The following is a 13413-nucleotide window of genomic DNA, read 5'->3' as shown; positions in this document are numbered from 1 at the left end:
AGGAACCCTCACGCCTCAGAGAGATGCGAAGGGATCCTGGTGTGTGGGAACTTCCTCTTTACAAAATAGTCTGATCTTGCTCCTGGTGAAGTTAGTGTCTAAACTCCCACTAACTCCAGTAGGGACAGCATCAGCCACTGGAGTGTTCTACAGACGAAATAACCTGGATTTCTACCTGACACTGGTGCTGTAATTTCTTGGTTGGTCGGCCAACGATATAGATGTGCGTGGGTGGCAAACTAATGGAGCTGTAGACCGAAATATCCTTAGTGGATCCGTATGCGGCGTGGATCCTCATGTGGAGCTGTGGGAAGAGGGAATATGTTTATTCTAGGACACTGCTCAGCATGCTTGGCTTTTTCACAGTGATTGTGGGAATATCCAGTCAAGAGTGCACTGCAAGTCCCACCTGGACAATGCTCTGCAGAGATATGTACTAATTAACCAACAGCAATGCTGAGGGTTTGTACTATAGGCCGATTACTGTTCTAGCTGTACTACAAAATACAAGGGCAGAATGAAGTTAGAAAGTACAATAGGAACGTAGCTATGTTTACCTAATGTCCTTTCTTTGTGTGGCATGCTCCACAGCTCTGTTCCAAGGAGTTTTGTACACATTAGCCAGGGAGGGAGCATTTTTCAGTTATATTCAGTAACTGTTTATATGAAGAATTCCCTTCTACTGAGAGACCACAGCACTAATTTGGAGGCTGGGTTAGCCAGACTGCCTATCTAATTTTGTTGGATTTTGAGCGGTTTAGACAGACAACTATGCATATCATCTTGCATGATGCACTGGATTTTTCTACCCATTAGTAGTTACTGCTCTGTTCCCACAGAGCAGAAGATTTCATTTACCCTTTAGCCAGACATTTGAGAAGATCATTTTGCAGCTGTGGCAGTGGAATAAAACTGGTGGGGCTCTGCAGGAGGAGGTGCTTATCCTGGTGCCAAGCATGGACCCATCTGGTTCTGCCTGCAGAGCTGCAAGCTGGCCAAAGACCCACTGTAGCAAATCTGTGAACTTTGTGCCCTCTGGAAAGGTAGATTTCCAATAAGGGATAATAATATAGCATCTTCTGTGACAAGGGGTTTCCAAAGACAGCTCGCTCTTGACATTTTGGACTTAGATGTCAAGTTACAGGCTGATTCCAACAGTCATTGCATTCAGTATTTAATGATGGGCTTTCATTTTGTCAAGGTCTAGGGAGAATAAGGCACACTGGCCCTAGAATAGTGGAAACTGTTTCACTATGTTAGACAATGGCATGTCTGATCCACTGGGCTAGATAACCAAGATGGCCCCATTAATTAGCTCTGATTTATCACTGAAATAAAGGGGAAATTCGAATAACCTAGGTCTAAGACATGATAAAAGACATGATAAAAGCCCCATCAGTTACCAGGCTGAAATATGACATTATGGAAGTCTGTCTTTGCAGATGCATTGATATTAGAGCTTGAAAAGCCCTAGCAGTGACATCTACTCCCATCCCAGAGGCCAGTGTAGAATCAATCCTCTCAACATATTTTCTAGTATTCGGCTCAGTCCAGTTTTAAATGTCACAAGCTAAAAAGCTTCCACCACTTCCGTTCCTACAAGTAGATCTCATGGTTAGGAAGTTTTTCTGATATTCAGACATAAATGTTTGCACTCTTAATTCTTTGAAGCCATTTCTCCTAGTTACATTCCTAAATGACTCCTTTCCCTCCTTGCAATTTACACCCTCCTCATGCAGTAGACATTTAGCACGTCCTATTCTGAGTCATCCTATACCCAAACTGCAGATATACTTTCCTCCAGCTCGCTGATCATTCTTGTTGCTCTTTTCTGCACTCTCTCCACTTAGAGTCAGGTAATATATGCAGTATGACCTTGGGGGGTCCCCACAGGCAAAGAGCGCACCGTACTAGTCTTTAAAAACAGAGTCTGTGCAAAAAAGAAAAGGAGTACTTGTGGCACCTTAGAGACTAACACATTTATTTGAGCATAAGCTTTTGTGAGCTACAGCTCACTTCATCAGATGTGTAGCTCACGAAAGCTTATGCTCAAATAAATTTGTTAGTCTCTAAGGTGCCACAAGTACTCCTTTTCTGCGAATACAGACTAACATGGCTGCTATTCAGAGTCTGTGCAGTAGGTTTTATTTTGTATCTCATTCTCCACTCTCTATAACAACCTTTTGGATTGACTGGGTTTAACTGCATGCAGTAAAGTTGGTGCCTTTCTATTGCTTTTACATTTATTTCACTCTGTCTGGTCTGCTTGGCACCAACAGCCTCTTTAAAACTTGGTGGTTAATTTCCATGCTGAGTGAGAGCCAGATCTTGTGAGGGGAACATTTGAATGGGGTTGTGGATACTCTGGGCCTTGCAGAACCATGCCATTGATTTTGCTCCCTCGCTCTTCACGTTGATAAGGGAGTACAAACCAAGAAGTTAACTCCTATTTACTTCCTTGGTAGTGCACTGCTACAGAGAGTATGCTCGGTCTTTGCTGGAGAGAGGCAAAGTGATCTCATGATTAGAGCAGAAAGCTAGGACTCTTGAGTTCTAAGACGGGCTCTTCAGATGATCCTCTCTGTGATGGGCAACTCAGCTCTGTGTCTCAGAGTCTCTATCTGTAAAAGGGGGATAATAGTTACCTACATCAGAGGTGTTGTGAAGGATGGTTGATCAATAACAATAAAGTGCTTTGAGATCCTCCCATATGTAGCAGTGCCATATCATCATCAGTTGGCTGCTGCTGGGCAAACTCACATGTTTTGATATGCCTGACAACATTAATATCTTAGCAAGGGATGGACTGAAGTCCTGCCACCTCGTGACATTCACTGATCTGTCAAAGCCTCTCTCTAGCTGCTCTGCTATCACCTGAACCAGCACTTTCTTCCCAGCACTACATGCATCGCACTATACTACTCCAATTGTCACCAACCCAAAGCAGTGGGAGATGGAGACCTGGAGGTCTTCCTAAGCCCTGCAAAGCACTGCCAGGGCAGGCCAGTCTTCAAAATATAAAGGAAATTATATGGCACTACTATAGAATCCTGCATCCAAAGATCTCAAAGGCCTTCATTTAAGTTCAACTACAGGAGGAATTTAGAGAGACCAAATGTAACTACCTCAACTGGCATCTGGCCATGACAACAAGGTGAACAAGCCTTCTCTTGCAAAAAGTGCTAAGGGATTTCTAATGACCACATTGGTTTTGTTTCTACTAAAGAATGGTATGCACCCTCAGCACCACGAGAGGGCATTCATTCATTACTGTCTGAGAGAAGATCCCCCACCAGCAATCCTGCCTGGATGTTCCTTAAAGGTCTCTCATTCAAGTGCTAACATGGCCCAACTCTCCAAGTAGAGATGAGTCCACCCCAAGCCCCTGAACTGGAACTTTGGATCTGAACTTTGCATCTATATAATGGACCTCACCCGAGCCCCACATCTTAATGTTCACAAACATGGAGATTCCAGTCCAAATTTTCCCAGATATTGGGGTATTTGGATTCGGCCCAATATGGAGACAGGTTTGAATTCTGGGTTTTTGGTTGGCTGCAGGTCACAATCTCTTTGACAGCCCTCTATCTGTAAAGCATCCCTTTATGTGCAGATATGACAGGCATCCAGAAATGCATTAAGCAGGTGGGGAAAAAGTACAAAAATCATGATTCCCTCTACAGCAATAGGCATTTAGTAATGGAAGCAGCAAGGATTGCAGCAAGACAGTGCAGAATGGAGTGAACACATTTTAACTACACAGGCACCTTTGTGGAGTAAGAAAATAAAGAAAAGGGGGAGGGTAGCTAAAAATCAAATGAATGCAGGTTAATCTCCCACTGCAGGTCAGGACTTGACTAAGCCGTGGATGAACCCACGCTTTGCTCACATCTCAGGACAGCTCATGCTTACGTCTGTAATGAGGGTTTTCAGGAAGTTGGCCTTGTGCCGCAGTGGGTCATGGACAAGCCCATCACAGAATGAGACTATCCCATGGGGGAAATTGTGCTGTGCTAACCATGCCACCACCCTTTGCTTCTGCATATCAGGTCGGCCTGTGACATAGATAATGAGGTAGCCAAGGTCTTGCCAGTGCCTAGTGGGGAAAAAAATAACAGTATTATGGACCTATATTTGCAGTAGGGTTAAAATATTCATTTAATACAAAAACATTTCCCCCAGCCCTCTCCACTGCCACTGACCTTACAACATCAACTGCGCCAGCTCTGACTTTGGGGTCACTCCCCATTATAGACACGCTGGCTGCAAAGGAACCATCAATGCTGAAGACCACAAATTCTGTCCCCTTAGGTAGAACGGTGATATAGCTATCTGCATATGTGTGGTCACCCCTAAATGGAAAGGAATAGGGGGGTTAAGAACAGAGGACAAACCTGGCTGAGAGATTAAAGCTACAAGACCCATTTGCAATACCAATTCAGCAAACATACAGTAAACGACCAAGGAATGCAGAATTTAGGGCCAGATCTTGCCATCACTTCACACACACAATTCTGCTAAGGCCCTATACTTGCTGTGTCTTAAGGGTCAGATTGTCTCAGCTGAGGTAAATCATCACAGATTCACTGATTTCAGAGTTACTCTGATTTATTTGATTTGCATCCGATGAAGTGAGCTGTAGCTCACGAAAGCTTATGCTCAAATAAATTTGTTAGTCTCTAAGGTGCCACAAGTACTCCTTTTCTTTTTTCTGATTTATAACAGATGCAGATCTGGCCTGTTGTGTCGGTATCTCAGCACAAGTGGAGAAGACCATCCATTGATCTGATAGGTATGTACTTGGAGAGGAAGGAAGGTCTTGTGGGTAAGGCACTGGAATAAGACTCAGGAGATATGGCTTCTATTCCTGATTTGGCAAATCATCTTTCTATGCCTCCGTTACCCATGTGTCAAATGGACGACGCTAATGATCTCCTACCTGGGAGCGTTATTGCAAGGATAAAGGGACATATTTTTAAAGGTATTTAGGCACCTAAATTTGCAGATAGCTGCCGAGCGGGAGTTTCAAAAGCACCTAACTCCCACTGAGAGGCAGTGCAGGGCTTTTCCCCAATGGTAGTTGGGCACTTATGAAAATCCCATGAGGTGCCTATAAAATATCTTTAAAAATCTGCCCCAGTCATTAATGATACTACAGTGAGAGCCCCACAGAAAATGCCTATACGTTGGATGAATATAATTACAGTGACTTGGACTAGTGTTGTGGGGGGTTCCAGCTTTGGTGTGTTTCAATGCCTCTAGAGCAGATTTGCTCAGTTCACCAATGTCAAGATGCTTTTTGGCACTGCTCTCTCTGAAACCTGGTGATCCAAAAGTCAAGCGGGAGACTTTCTGCATTGTGCACCATCACTAATAACAAAGGCTCTGCCTTAGGGGAACCTGGGCAAGTGCAAGTTTACAGTCTTCAAGGTGTGCGCAGCTGTGCAGTTCCACTGAGGACAATGAAGTTGCACATCTGGAAAAGGAGGAAAAGTCTGGTCCAGCATTTAGAACTTAGTTAATAATGCTGATGATGATGCAGGAGGCAAATCAGAATACAGCTCTTTGTCCCATCACTGGTGCTGCAGGGTAACAAGAGTAAAATTGTTTTGTCCATCAAGTCAGCAGATTAGACTCTGACGACACAATAGGGAAAAGAGCGGTTGATGAGAACATGCCACTTTTTAAACAGTCATTTTTCAGGTAGAATTGCACTTGACCAGTTAACATTTATATGGATTTTCTATCATGCAATCAGAATAACTGAAGTGTCTACAGTCATATTTCAGAGGTTCCTGTCAAACTGGGGGCTAAGCCAAATGAGCCTGAAGCACACAGCACCTGACCACCATCTTGACAGGATATACGCCAATCCCCAGACGCTTGTTCTCAGGGATAACGTAGGAAATCCGGCCACTGCTGTTGCTGATTTCGGTGTCAAAGTAAATCCACATTCCAGATGGCGGCTGGGTCATGATGTGAATGTCCACCTGAGAGGCAAAGGAGGTTCAGGACTAAGGAAGTATTAAGTAACTTTGATACGAGACAGGATCCTAACCTGGCTCTGAACATGGCGTCCTCAAATCTCTCTAGTGTAATGCAATACATAAGCTGGGCAGAGGGGGTTCTTAATGGACACAGGCAAAAGTGTTTGATTGTGCAGGTAATTGGACAGTTCTCTCTTTTAATGTTTACAGATACAAAAGGAGCATTGACCAGAAACTACAACTGCCTATGTCTTTTGCTGTTTATGGGCAATGCACACCTAAGACAAATGTACCTTTTCCCCAGTGAGCGTGACCATGTCTAACGGCCCATACATAAACCTTCCTGTTAAGGTCTGGGGTCCGTCTTCATTAGCGATGGCATCATTTATTCTGTGGTTGGCTGTGACATTCTGCAGACGTCAGGGGAAAAACAGAACAAACCTAGTTAGATTCCCAGCAGAACCTCATGGTTAATGCAGAGTTTACAGGAAAAAGTTGCTATAGTGATAGTAATGCCGAACGCATGGACAACCAGGAGTTTTTGGAGGAGTAACTTTCTTCTTATGACATCCTTTCTCCCCCCACACTATTATATATCTATATCTGTATTAAACAACACACATTTTTAAGGGAAAATAAGTATTGTATATTTAGGACAAGATTTTTAAAGGGCCTTCTGCACTTGGTCTCCGTTTTAGCTACAGTAATTTATGACCACATGATTTGCACCCACAATCAATTGTGGATGTGGATCGTAATGCATTTGGCCAAGCGGCTGATGTCTGGGTACAGTTAATTACCTAGTCATCTAAATGATAGAATTTGCACCTACAGTTAATTGATCCTGGGCATTTTTTGAGAAGGGACCTCTACTTGATTTCCCTGCTGCCACTCCTTACAGGCAAAATTTGGGTCTGCAAAAACTACAATTGTCCTTTGAAATTCTGGGCCTTTACGCATGCATATGCCATATCATCACACAAGGATACTGTTGCTCTCTAGTAATACTACTCCAGACCCTTTGGGCACAAATACTGTATAGTCAGTGACACAGAACATCTTGAAAATCTGATCCCTTGGGGTGCAAAATTCTGTATGTTGCACCTTCAAATTAGGAGGAAAAATGACTGTCAGCAGATTATTGCTGGTTAAACAAACTTCCCACTCATGGAAATCAGAAAAGCTTCTTATCCTCTGAATTCAGGAACTCCAGGGAATGACAGTTACTGTACAGACAATTTAGGACACCAGGCTTTGAAACAATTCCGTCTCCTTTCTTGACCTACAGCCAACACTTAGTATTTTATATGGAGGAGACCTTGTTGCAGAGAGAGTGTCTGTCTCTTCCAGAAATCTATAACTGGGATATCTCACTGACACATACGATTGCTGCAATGCAATCTCTCCACCCCCATGTAATTGTGAGTCCATGGGCAGTAACAGAGTTGTACCCATACTGGTTAACTTTAATATTGTTCTTATTACAGGCCCAAATCCAGCCAAATCATATTTAACAGTAGTTTCCCTTGGGGAGACGTGTAATAGAAACAGTATTACCCTTAGCTTCACATGCGTCCTCTTGCGCAGCCACTTCTCCCTGGGCTTTGAAGGAGTGAATACAGAGACCTCCTTTCCATCCAGTTCCAGAATGCTGGAGTTTTCGTGTCTCATCACCTAAGGAAAGAGCAGCCCCCATCAGCAACTCATGACGCACCTGGGCTAACACCCAAGAGCTACAGGAATTTCATAGTGAACGGCCCCCCCGTCCCCCAGCTTTAGTATTTATTCCTCTCTGCTGTGTTTGCAAAGCATGTGATGGAATCGCAGCATTTGCTGGGCAGGCGGCTTTATAGAATTTTGCCTGCAGGAAATATACATTGTTAGCCTACAAGATTTTTCTGGCCTTCTCGTAACGGTACAATGTTCGTGATCTTTAGAGCCAGGAAAAGTTGTTGCCAGAGCTGAGTTAATATCAAGTAGGATGAAGATATAAAAGGGAACCTTAAACGGAGATCATAAGTAGGCACATAGGAGGGCAAGTGTGAAAGCGTTTATTGGTGAAGCATGGTTAGAATAGAAAGAGAGAGATGAAAAAGAAGCCGGAGGAAGCTAGAAAAAGCTGACGAGACAGGTGGAATGAGTCTGGGAAGAGTTAAGGAACAGAAAGAACTATAGGGGAGTTTAACAAGCTGTGAGTACAAAATGGAGCAAAGGCAACGAAGCACAGATGTTGATCACAGATACATAACTGCTAGGCTGCTAGTGTAACTCTCTTGGCTTCACTGGGCTTATACCAGGGATGGATTTTGTCCCAGATGTTCAATGAATACAAACTGAGAGGTTGTGGCACCCCAGATCCTGCTACTTCCTTGAGATCATGTCCAAAAAGATGCCCTTGGAAAATGTTCATTCAGCAAACACTGCAGGGGAAGAAATTTGGCACTCAGGTACTCATAGAAAACTGCCGCTTCTGTAGGGAATCCTACAATTTGCAGCCACCGTCTTGCATCACTATGCTCCAGCCTTGCCTGCCTTCTTGCCAGGTCTTCAAGTCACATGCGCATTTCCAGTCATTATTTGCTTGCCATTTCAGTAATTCAGATCCATCGCTACCTGTTCCAACTGTGCTCGCTTGTCGGCATGTGTCATTTCCTCAGGCTTGTTCTTCAGAAGTATTCTCATCCCCTCCACTCCTACTAAGTCTGCCCTTAACTACATTATGCAAGCCAGACCCTATGAGGGCTAAGATCCCAGCAGGCTTCCTGATTGGGCTGGAGTCAATCCCAGTTGCCTGTCATTTAGAGTTTCTATTTAAATACATTACACATGGCATTCTCCTGTCTTGCTTCTTGTGCTCCTCTCATTTTGATGAAGACACTAGGTATTGAGCCAGGTTCAGCACTGGGCCAGCAGTGTTCTGTGACGTAGGAGACCAGAGTTCAGGAGAGGAATGGGGTTCTGGCTCTCTGGGTCCATGGAGAAGTTCAGGCACATCATAAAGGTGTGATGTTCCTGCACTGGAATGGGGACGAGTGGACTGATGCAATGAGATTTGCAAAGTGTACAAACATTTCCTATGATAAGCTCACTAGTCAACCTTTGGGGACATCTGCTGGCTGGACCAAACGGCAGAGGGAAATGGGGTTATGTCCTGGGTTCACATTGCAGCTAGACTGTTCTTAGGTCAGTTCCAGAAGAGGGGAATCTTACACAGAAAACAAAAAGGACTGGGCAGAGATATTGCACAGAGCATTTTGAATTGTACTATGATCAGATGTTTTTTTCCCCCAACTTTTCCCCAGACCCTGCAAAGGTTTAAAGGGGTCTGTCAAGTGAACAAACATATTTTAAAAACCTCACACATTCCCTTACGTGTTACCAGTAGTGCCATGTAGATTAAAACTGAAGCAATCTGATAGGCCAGTTTACTTTGCAGAATTTAGACTGTTTCGTTTTCCTATTTCACTCGCAGCAAAACTAGACTGCTCAGTTTCATCTCCTGGTTCTCCTAATCCACCTGCCCACATCCACCTCCCCCCCAATGCTGTTGGGAATGAAAAGCTAAGGGGGATAAATAAAATAATGGCCATCACTGATGAGAAATTTAAATCATGAAAATGTTTCTGATCATATTTGGGTTTATTTGTTTTAATAAAGCCTCAGGGTCTAGGCCTAAATCTACTTGATAGCTTCCTTTTAACTTTGTCCGGAATGCCTTTCAATGAGGAGTAAAATCATGTCCCTATTATTAGCTTTCCAATGCTGGCATTCTAGGCTGTTGAATAAGAAGGAAGGTGGCACAGGGCCTTGGAAGAATAGGGAGGGGGTGGGGACTGAGGAAGATAGTGCTCTAGAAGCAGAGGTGGGGCAATAGAGAGACAAGGCTAAACAAACAGCCCTACAAAGGCAGCCACTGCTGAGCTCCAGGGGCTTTGAATGGCTGGCAAGGATATTTTTCATGCCACAAGATGTAAAATCACACACTGCCTTACACAAACATGTTTTCGTTGCATTCTGAGTAACTGGCTGGGCTATTTCTAAAACAAGATATTTTCTGTGTTAGACTCTTTAAGGCTCTGACACACACACGGTTTCCCTCCTGCAGCCATTTAGGCAAAGTTCCACATTGGAGCCTACTGTTCAAAATGAGGAGACAGCATGTGAGTGCAACATTGGCCCACTGGGTTGGAAACTAGAGACAGGTCAGGGAATAAAGGGTCGAGATCGATTAATACTAGGCTACTGCAGCCATCAGTGCTAACATCCCCGTTGTTATGGAACCTACAGACAAACTTGGATGACAGCAACGAAAAAGAGTTTGCCAATAGAGGGCTATAAATAATGGAGAGCTGCAGTCAGATATGCTGTAACAGAGATGGGGTAATTTAAACAGCTGAGCTAATACACAGCAAACCCAGGCCAATAGGAGGAGCTGGATCCTTCCTGGTGCTGAGGAGCTGCAGAGGGGAGGGTGCTAGTACTTCACTTATGCAGGTTCAAAGGTTTAGACTAAAAGGAGTTGGAGCATAAAATCAGGGGATTAAATAATTATTCTCCATCTTTCAGCAGAGGGCCCCCTGGAATTTTTTCTGGCAGAAGGGACTAATGCAGCCAACACCAAAGTGGCCAGAACCCCTCTGAATGCTCCATCACCATGCCACTGGCAATTCAGAATAAACGGGGGCAGAGCCATAATGGATACAACTAGCTTGAGTTCAGCTAGTCTGTGGAGTGATGATCCTAGACTATCCCTTTATACTGGGTGACCTGTCCTCTCACTAGTGCCTTACAGAAGATGCACCAAATGAAAAGATGTTTCCAAATCCTTATCAGGGAAAGAACTTGGGGCAGGGAAAGGACAAGAAGAGACTCCAGCCCACTGTGCATTTGGAAGGACAGGGCCAGTGGGTTGAAATCCACAGAAGCAGCACCCTCTCCACTGTGATGAAAACGACAGAGCGCATCTCTGCTTGAGTTTTAGAAATGAATGATGTCTGGCCATTGCAATATGGTCACTAGAGCAGCCCTTTGGGTTGGTGTGTTTTTTCTCCATGGACTGCAATGTTTGTGTTCCAGCAATGGATCGTTATGCTCTGACAATGCACTATGCTTTAAAGTTACATTGTCAACTTAATAATCCTGGCAAGAGTTTTCAAACCCTGGGGGGCTAAAGTTGGGCTTCTAAATCTATACTGAGACAACCAAAATTCACAGGGTTTAAGCACTTGCAGCTCCCACTGACTTCAGTGGGACTTGTGGTATTCAGGGTCTCTAAAAAATCAGGCTACATTAATTTAGCTGCCTAAGCATAAATCTAGGAGCCCAACTTTAGGCCCCTGATTTGAATACATTGGCCCATATGTCACAAGCTAGCAAGTTTCTTCTTTAACTATTTATGCTTCTTGTTTACTCTTTGCATTTCTTTCCAGGTGGACAACAGCAATCAAGAAGAAGGTGTCCCACTTTAGTTCATCGTTGTTTTCACCTCCAGGGTCTTAGTGCTGCTATTTGGGGTTTCATGCACTTCTGGGAAAACAACTATTTTCAATGTCTGTTTGTTTTTTGTTTTAAAAGGAAATATACCCACTGGATTTTAGAAAAAAAAAATGTGATTTTGCAAAATTTAAAATGTGTGAGCAAAGTTAAACGGACAGAATCCAAAATGTGATGGTCCAGAAACCATCATTTGTTATTTACCTAACCTCGTGAGAAGTAATTTGAACTGTGGTACCAACTTCTGGATCTTGAAGCAAAAATCCATAGTCCTCAGGGTGTTAAATGTTAATCTGAGAGCCCAAATGGAGGATTGAACACTAATTTAGCAACCCAAGTCTGAAACTTGTACAAACTTTTCCTTCTGTTTCATTCCATGTAGGCTTTGCACAGAGAGCTTCCCTTTGAGCTTCCGGTTTGAAAGGCTGTAAAAATTCAAAGCAAAGTTCAATCCAAACATCACATGGTTTTTGCCTCAAAATCATGCAATGCTGCAAGACTATGATATGAAATGGGCCCAGATTGACTCTAGATGATTCAGATCTTTAATGAACCTCTCTCCAAGAACCTGCTCCAGTAACAAAAGCCAGCACCAAGCAAGTCAAGTGTGATTTGGTAGTTTCCATGAAACATAGTGTTCCATGTGCATAACAGTAAGTATTATTTGCAATGCAGCTGTATTAGACACAGCATGGGAAGGGAAAGAAGATGGAGCTGCAGTTGTGAAGCGTACATTTTTTGCCTCCATTTTTATGGTGAGCCCCATTAGTGTCAACAAAAGTTATTATGGAGGGTGTAGCAAGGTGAAAACAGTATCCAAATTATTTTCCAACAGCAGTTAGGCATAAGGGAGGAGAGAGAGAAGCATGAAATATTTATGGTACCTGTCTCAGCAGAAAGGAGACTACATCTGTCGATTCCCAGTAGCTTGCATGGAAGAGGTGTGGTAAGGCTACCGTTGGAAAGGCAGTCAGGGCATCGGGACAGTAAAGGGCATAGTCTATTCTTTTTGTTCCCCACCATCTGGCAGCAACTAATGAAAGAAAAGGCTTGTTAAAGAGAGAGGAGAGAGCTGTTTTAAATGTTAACCTTAGGCCATGGGTCCTTGTGCTGGGCAATTCTTTCCCCATTGATTTTATTGTTAAGATGGAGCAAAATTTGAACAGGGCTCAAAAATATTAATGAGCCACTCAAGGATGGTACAAGGCACAGAGCATAACATCTCCTTTATTAAATCAAACAGGATGTCCCTGGAGGGGAGGCAGTAACTAGCCATTAATCCACACCCCAGGGGAATGTGAGACACAGATCAAAGGCTGGTGACTCCATGCCCAGCCAGAGTATTAGAGGCCATTAATACATACCCTAGAGTTTCTTGTGGATACTAGAATAGCGATAATCAAAATAACTTTCAGATTAGACGGGGCATGTACATGTCATCAACCTTCCTGGGGAGGGCCAGTGGGTGTCCTCAGTGCAGGGTCACTGCTATTCACAGTGAGTTTGTGACAATGTGCTGATGCCATGGTGGTGGGGAACAAACAAATCTCTCAATCCGTACAGCAAAAATGAAATAAAAAGAGTCTCTGCCCTGGAGGTAGGATGGGGGAGAGCCATGGATGTGTCTACATACTGCAATCTTTCCCAGACCTGAAGAGCTCTGTGTAAACTCAAAAGCTTGTCTCCCTCACCAACAGAAGTTGGTCCAATAAAAGCTGTTGTTTCACCCACCTTGTGTGTCTAATATCCTGAGACCGACACAGCTACAACAATGCACGCATATACCTGAGTCATTTTCAGCTCCATGGGCCTGCTTTGAGCAGAGGCTAGCAGATGCTGCTAAAGGCAAAAAACTAAACAAACAGGATGTTTCCCTTTAACTTTCACAGAGGCACAAACCCTCTCAAACCCAGAGAGGTAAAATCCCATATTT

The 13413-nt window shown here is 43.7% G+C and overlaps 1 protein-coding gene across 20 annotated transcripts in view; it reads right to left on the bottom strand.

The window, feature by feature from the left end:
• Positions 1 to 13413, bottom strand: part of PITPNM2 (phosphatidylinositol transfer protein membrane associated 2) — a 215354-nt gene that overhangs the window by 5065 nt on the left and 196876 nt on the right. For all 20 annotated transcript variants that reach the window (XM_038373112.2, XM_038373119.2, XM_038373117.2 and 17 more), the window contains 7 exons: positions 12365 to 12513; positions 7545 to 7661; positions 6281 to 6397; positions 5842 to 5990; positions 4203 to 4352; positions 3913 to 4096; positions 176 to 304 (listed from right to left, as the gene is read on the bottom strand). In XM_038373112.2, the coding sequence (XP_038229040.1) occupies positions 176 to 304; positions 3913 to 4096; positions 4203 to 4352; positions 5842 to 5990; positions 6281 to 6397; positions 7545 to 7661; positions 12365 to 12513 (995 nt within the window). The remainder of the gene's footprint in view (positions 1 to 175; positions 305 to 3912; positions 4097 to 4202; positions 4353 to 5841; positions 5991 to 6280; positions 6398 to 7544; positions 7662 to 12364; positions 12514 to 13413) is intronic.

The sequence above is a fragment of the Dermochelys coriacea genome, chromosome 15, assembly GCF_009764565.3.
Source record: "Dermochelys coriacea isolate rDerCor1 chromosome 15, rDerCor1.pri.v4, whole genome shotgun sequence".
NCBI classification, from domain to species: domain Eukaryota; kingdom Metazoa; phylum Chordata; order Testudines; family Dermochelyidae; genus Dermochelys; species Dermochelys coriacea.
The sequence above is the reverse complement of the archived record's forward strand: the minus strand, read 5'-3'. Positions and strand labels throughout refer to the sequence as shown.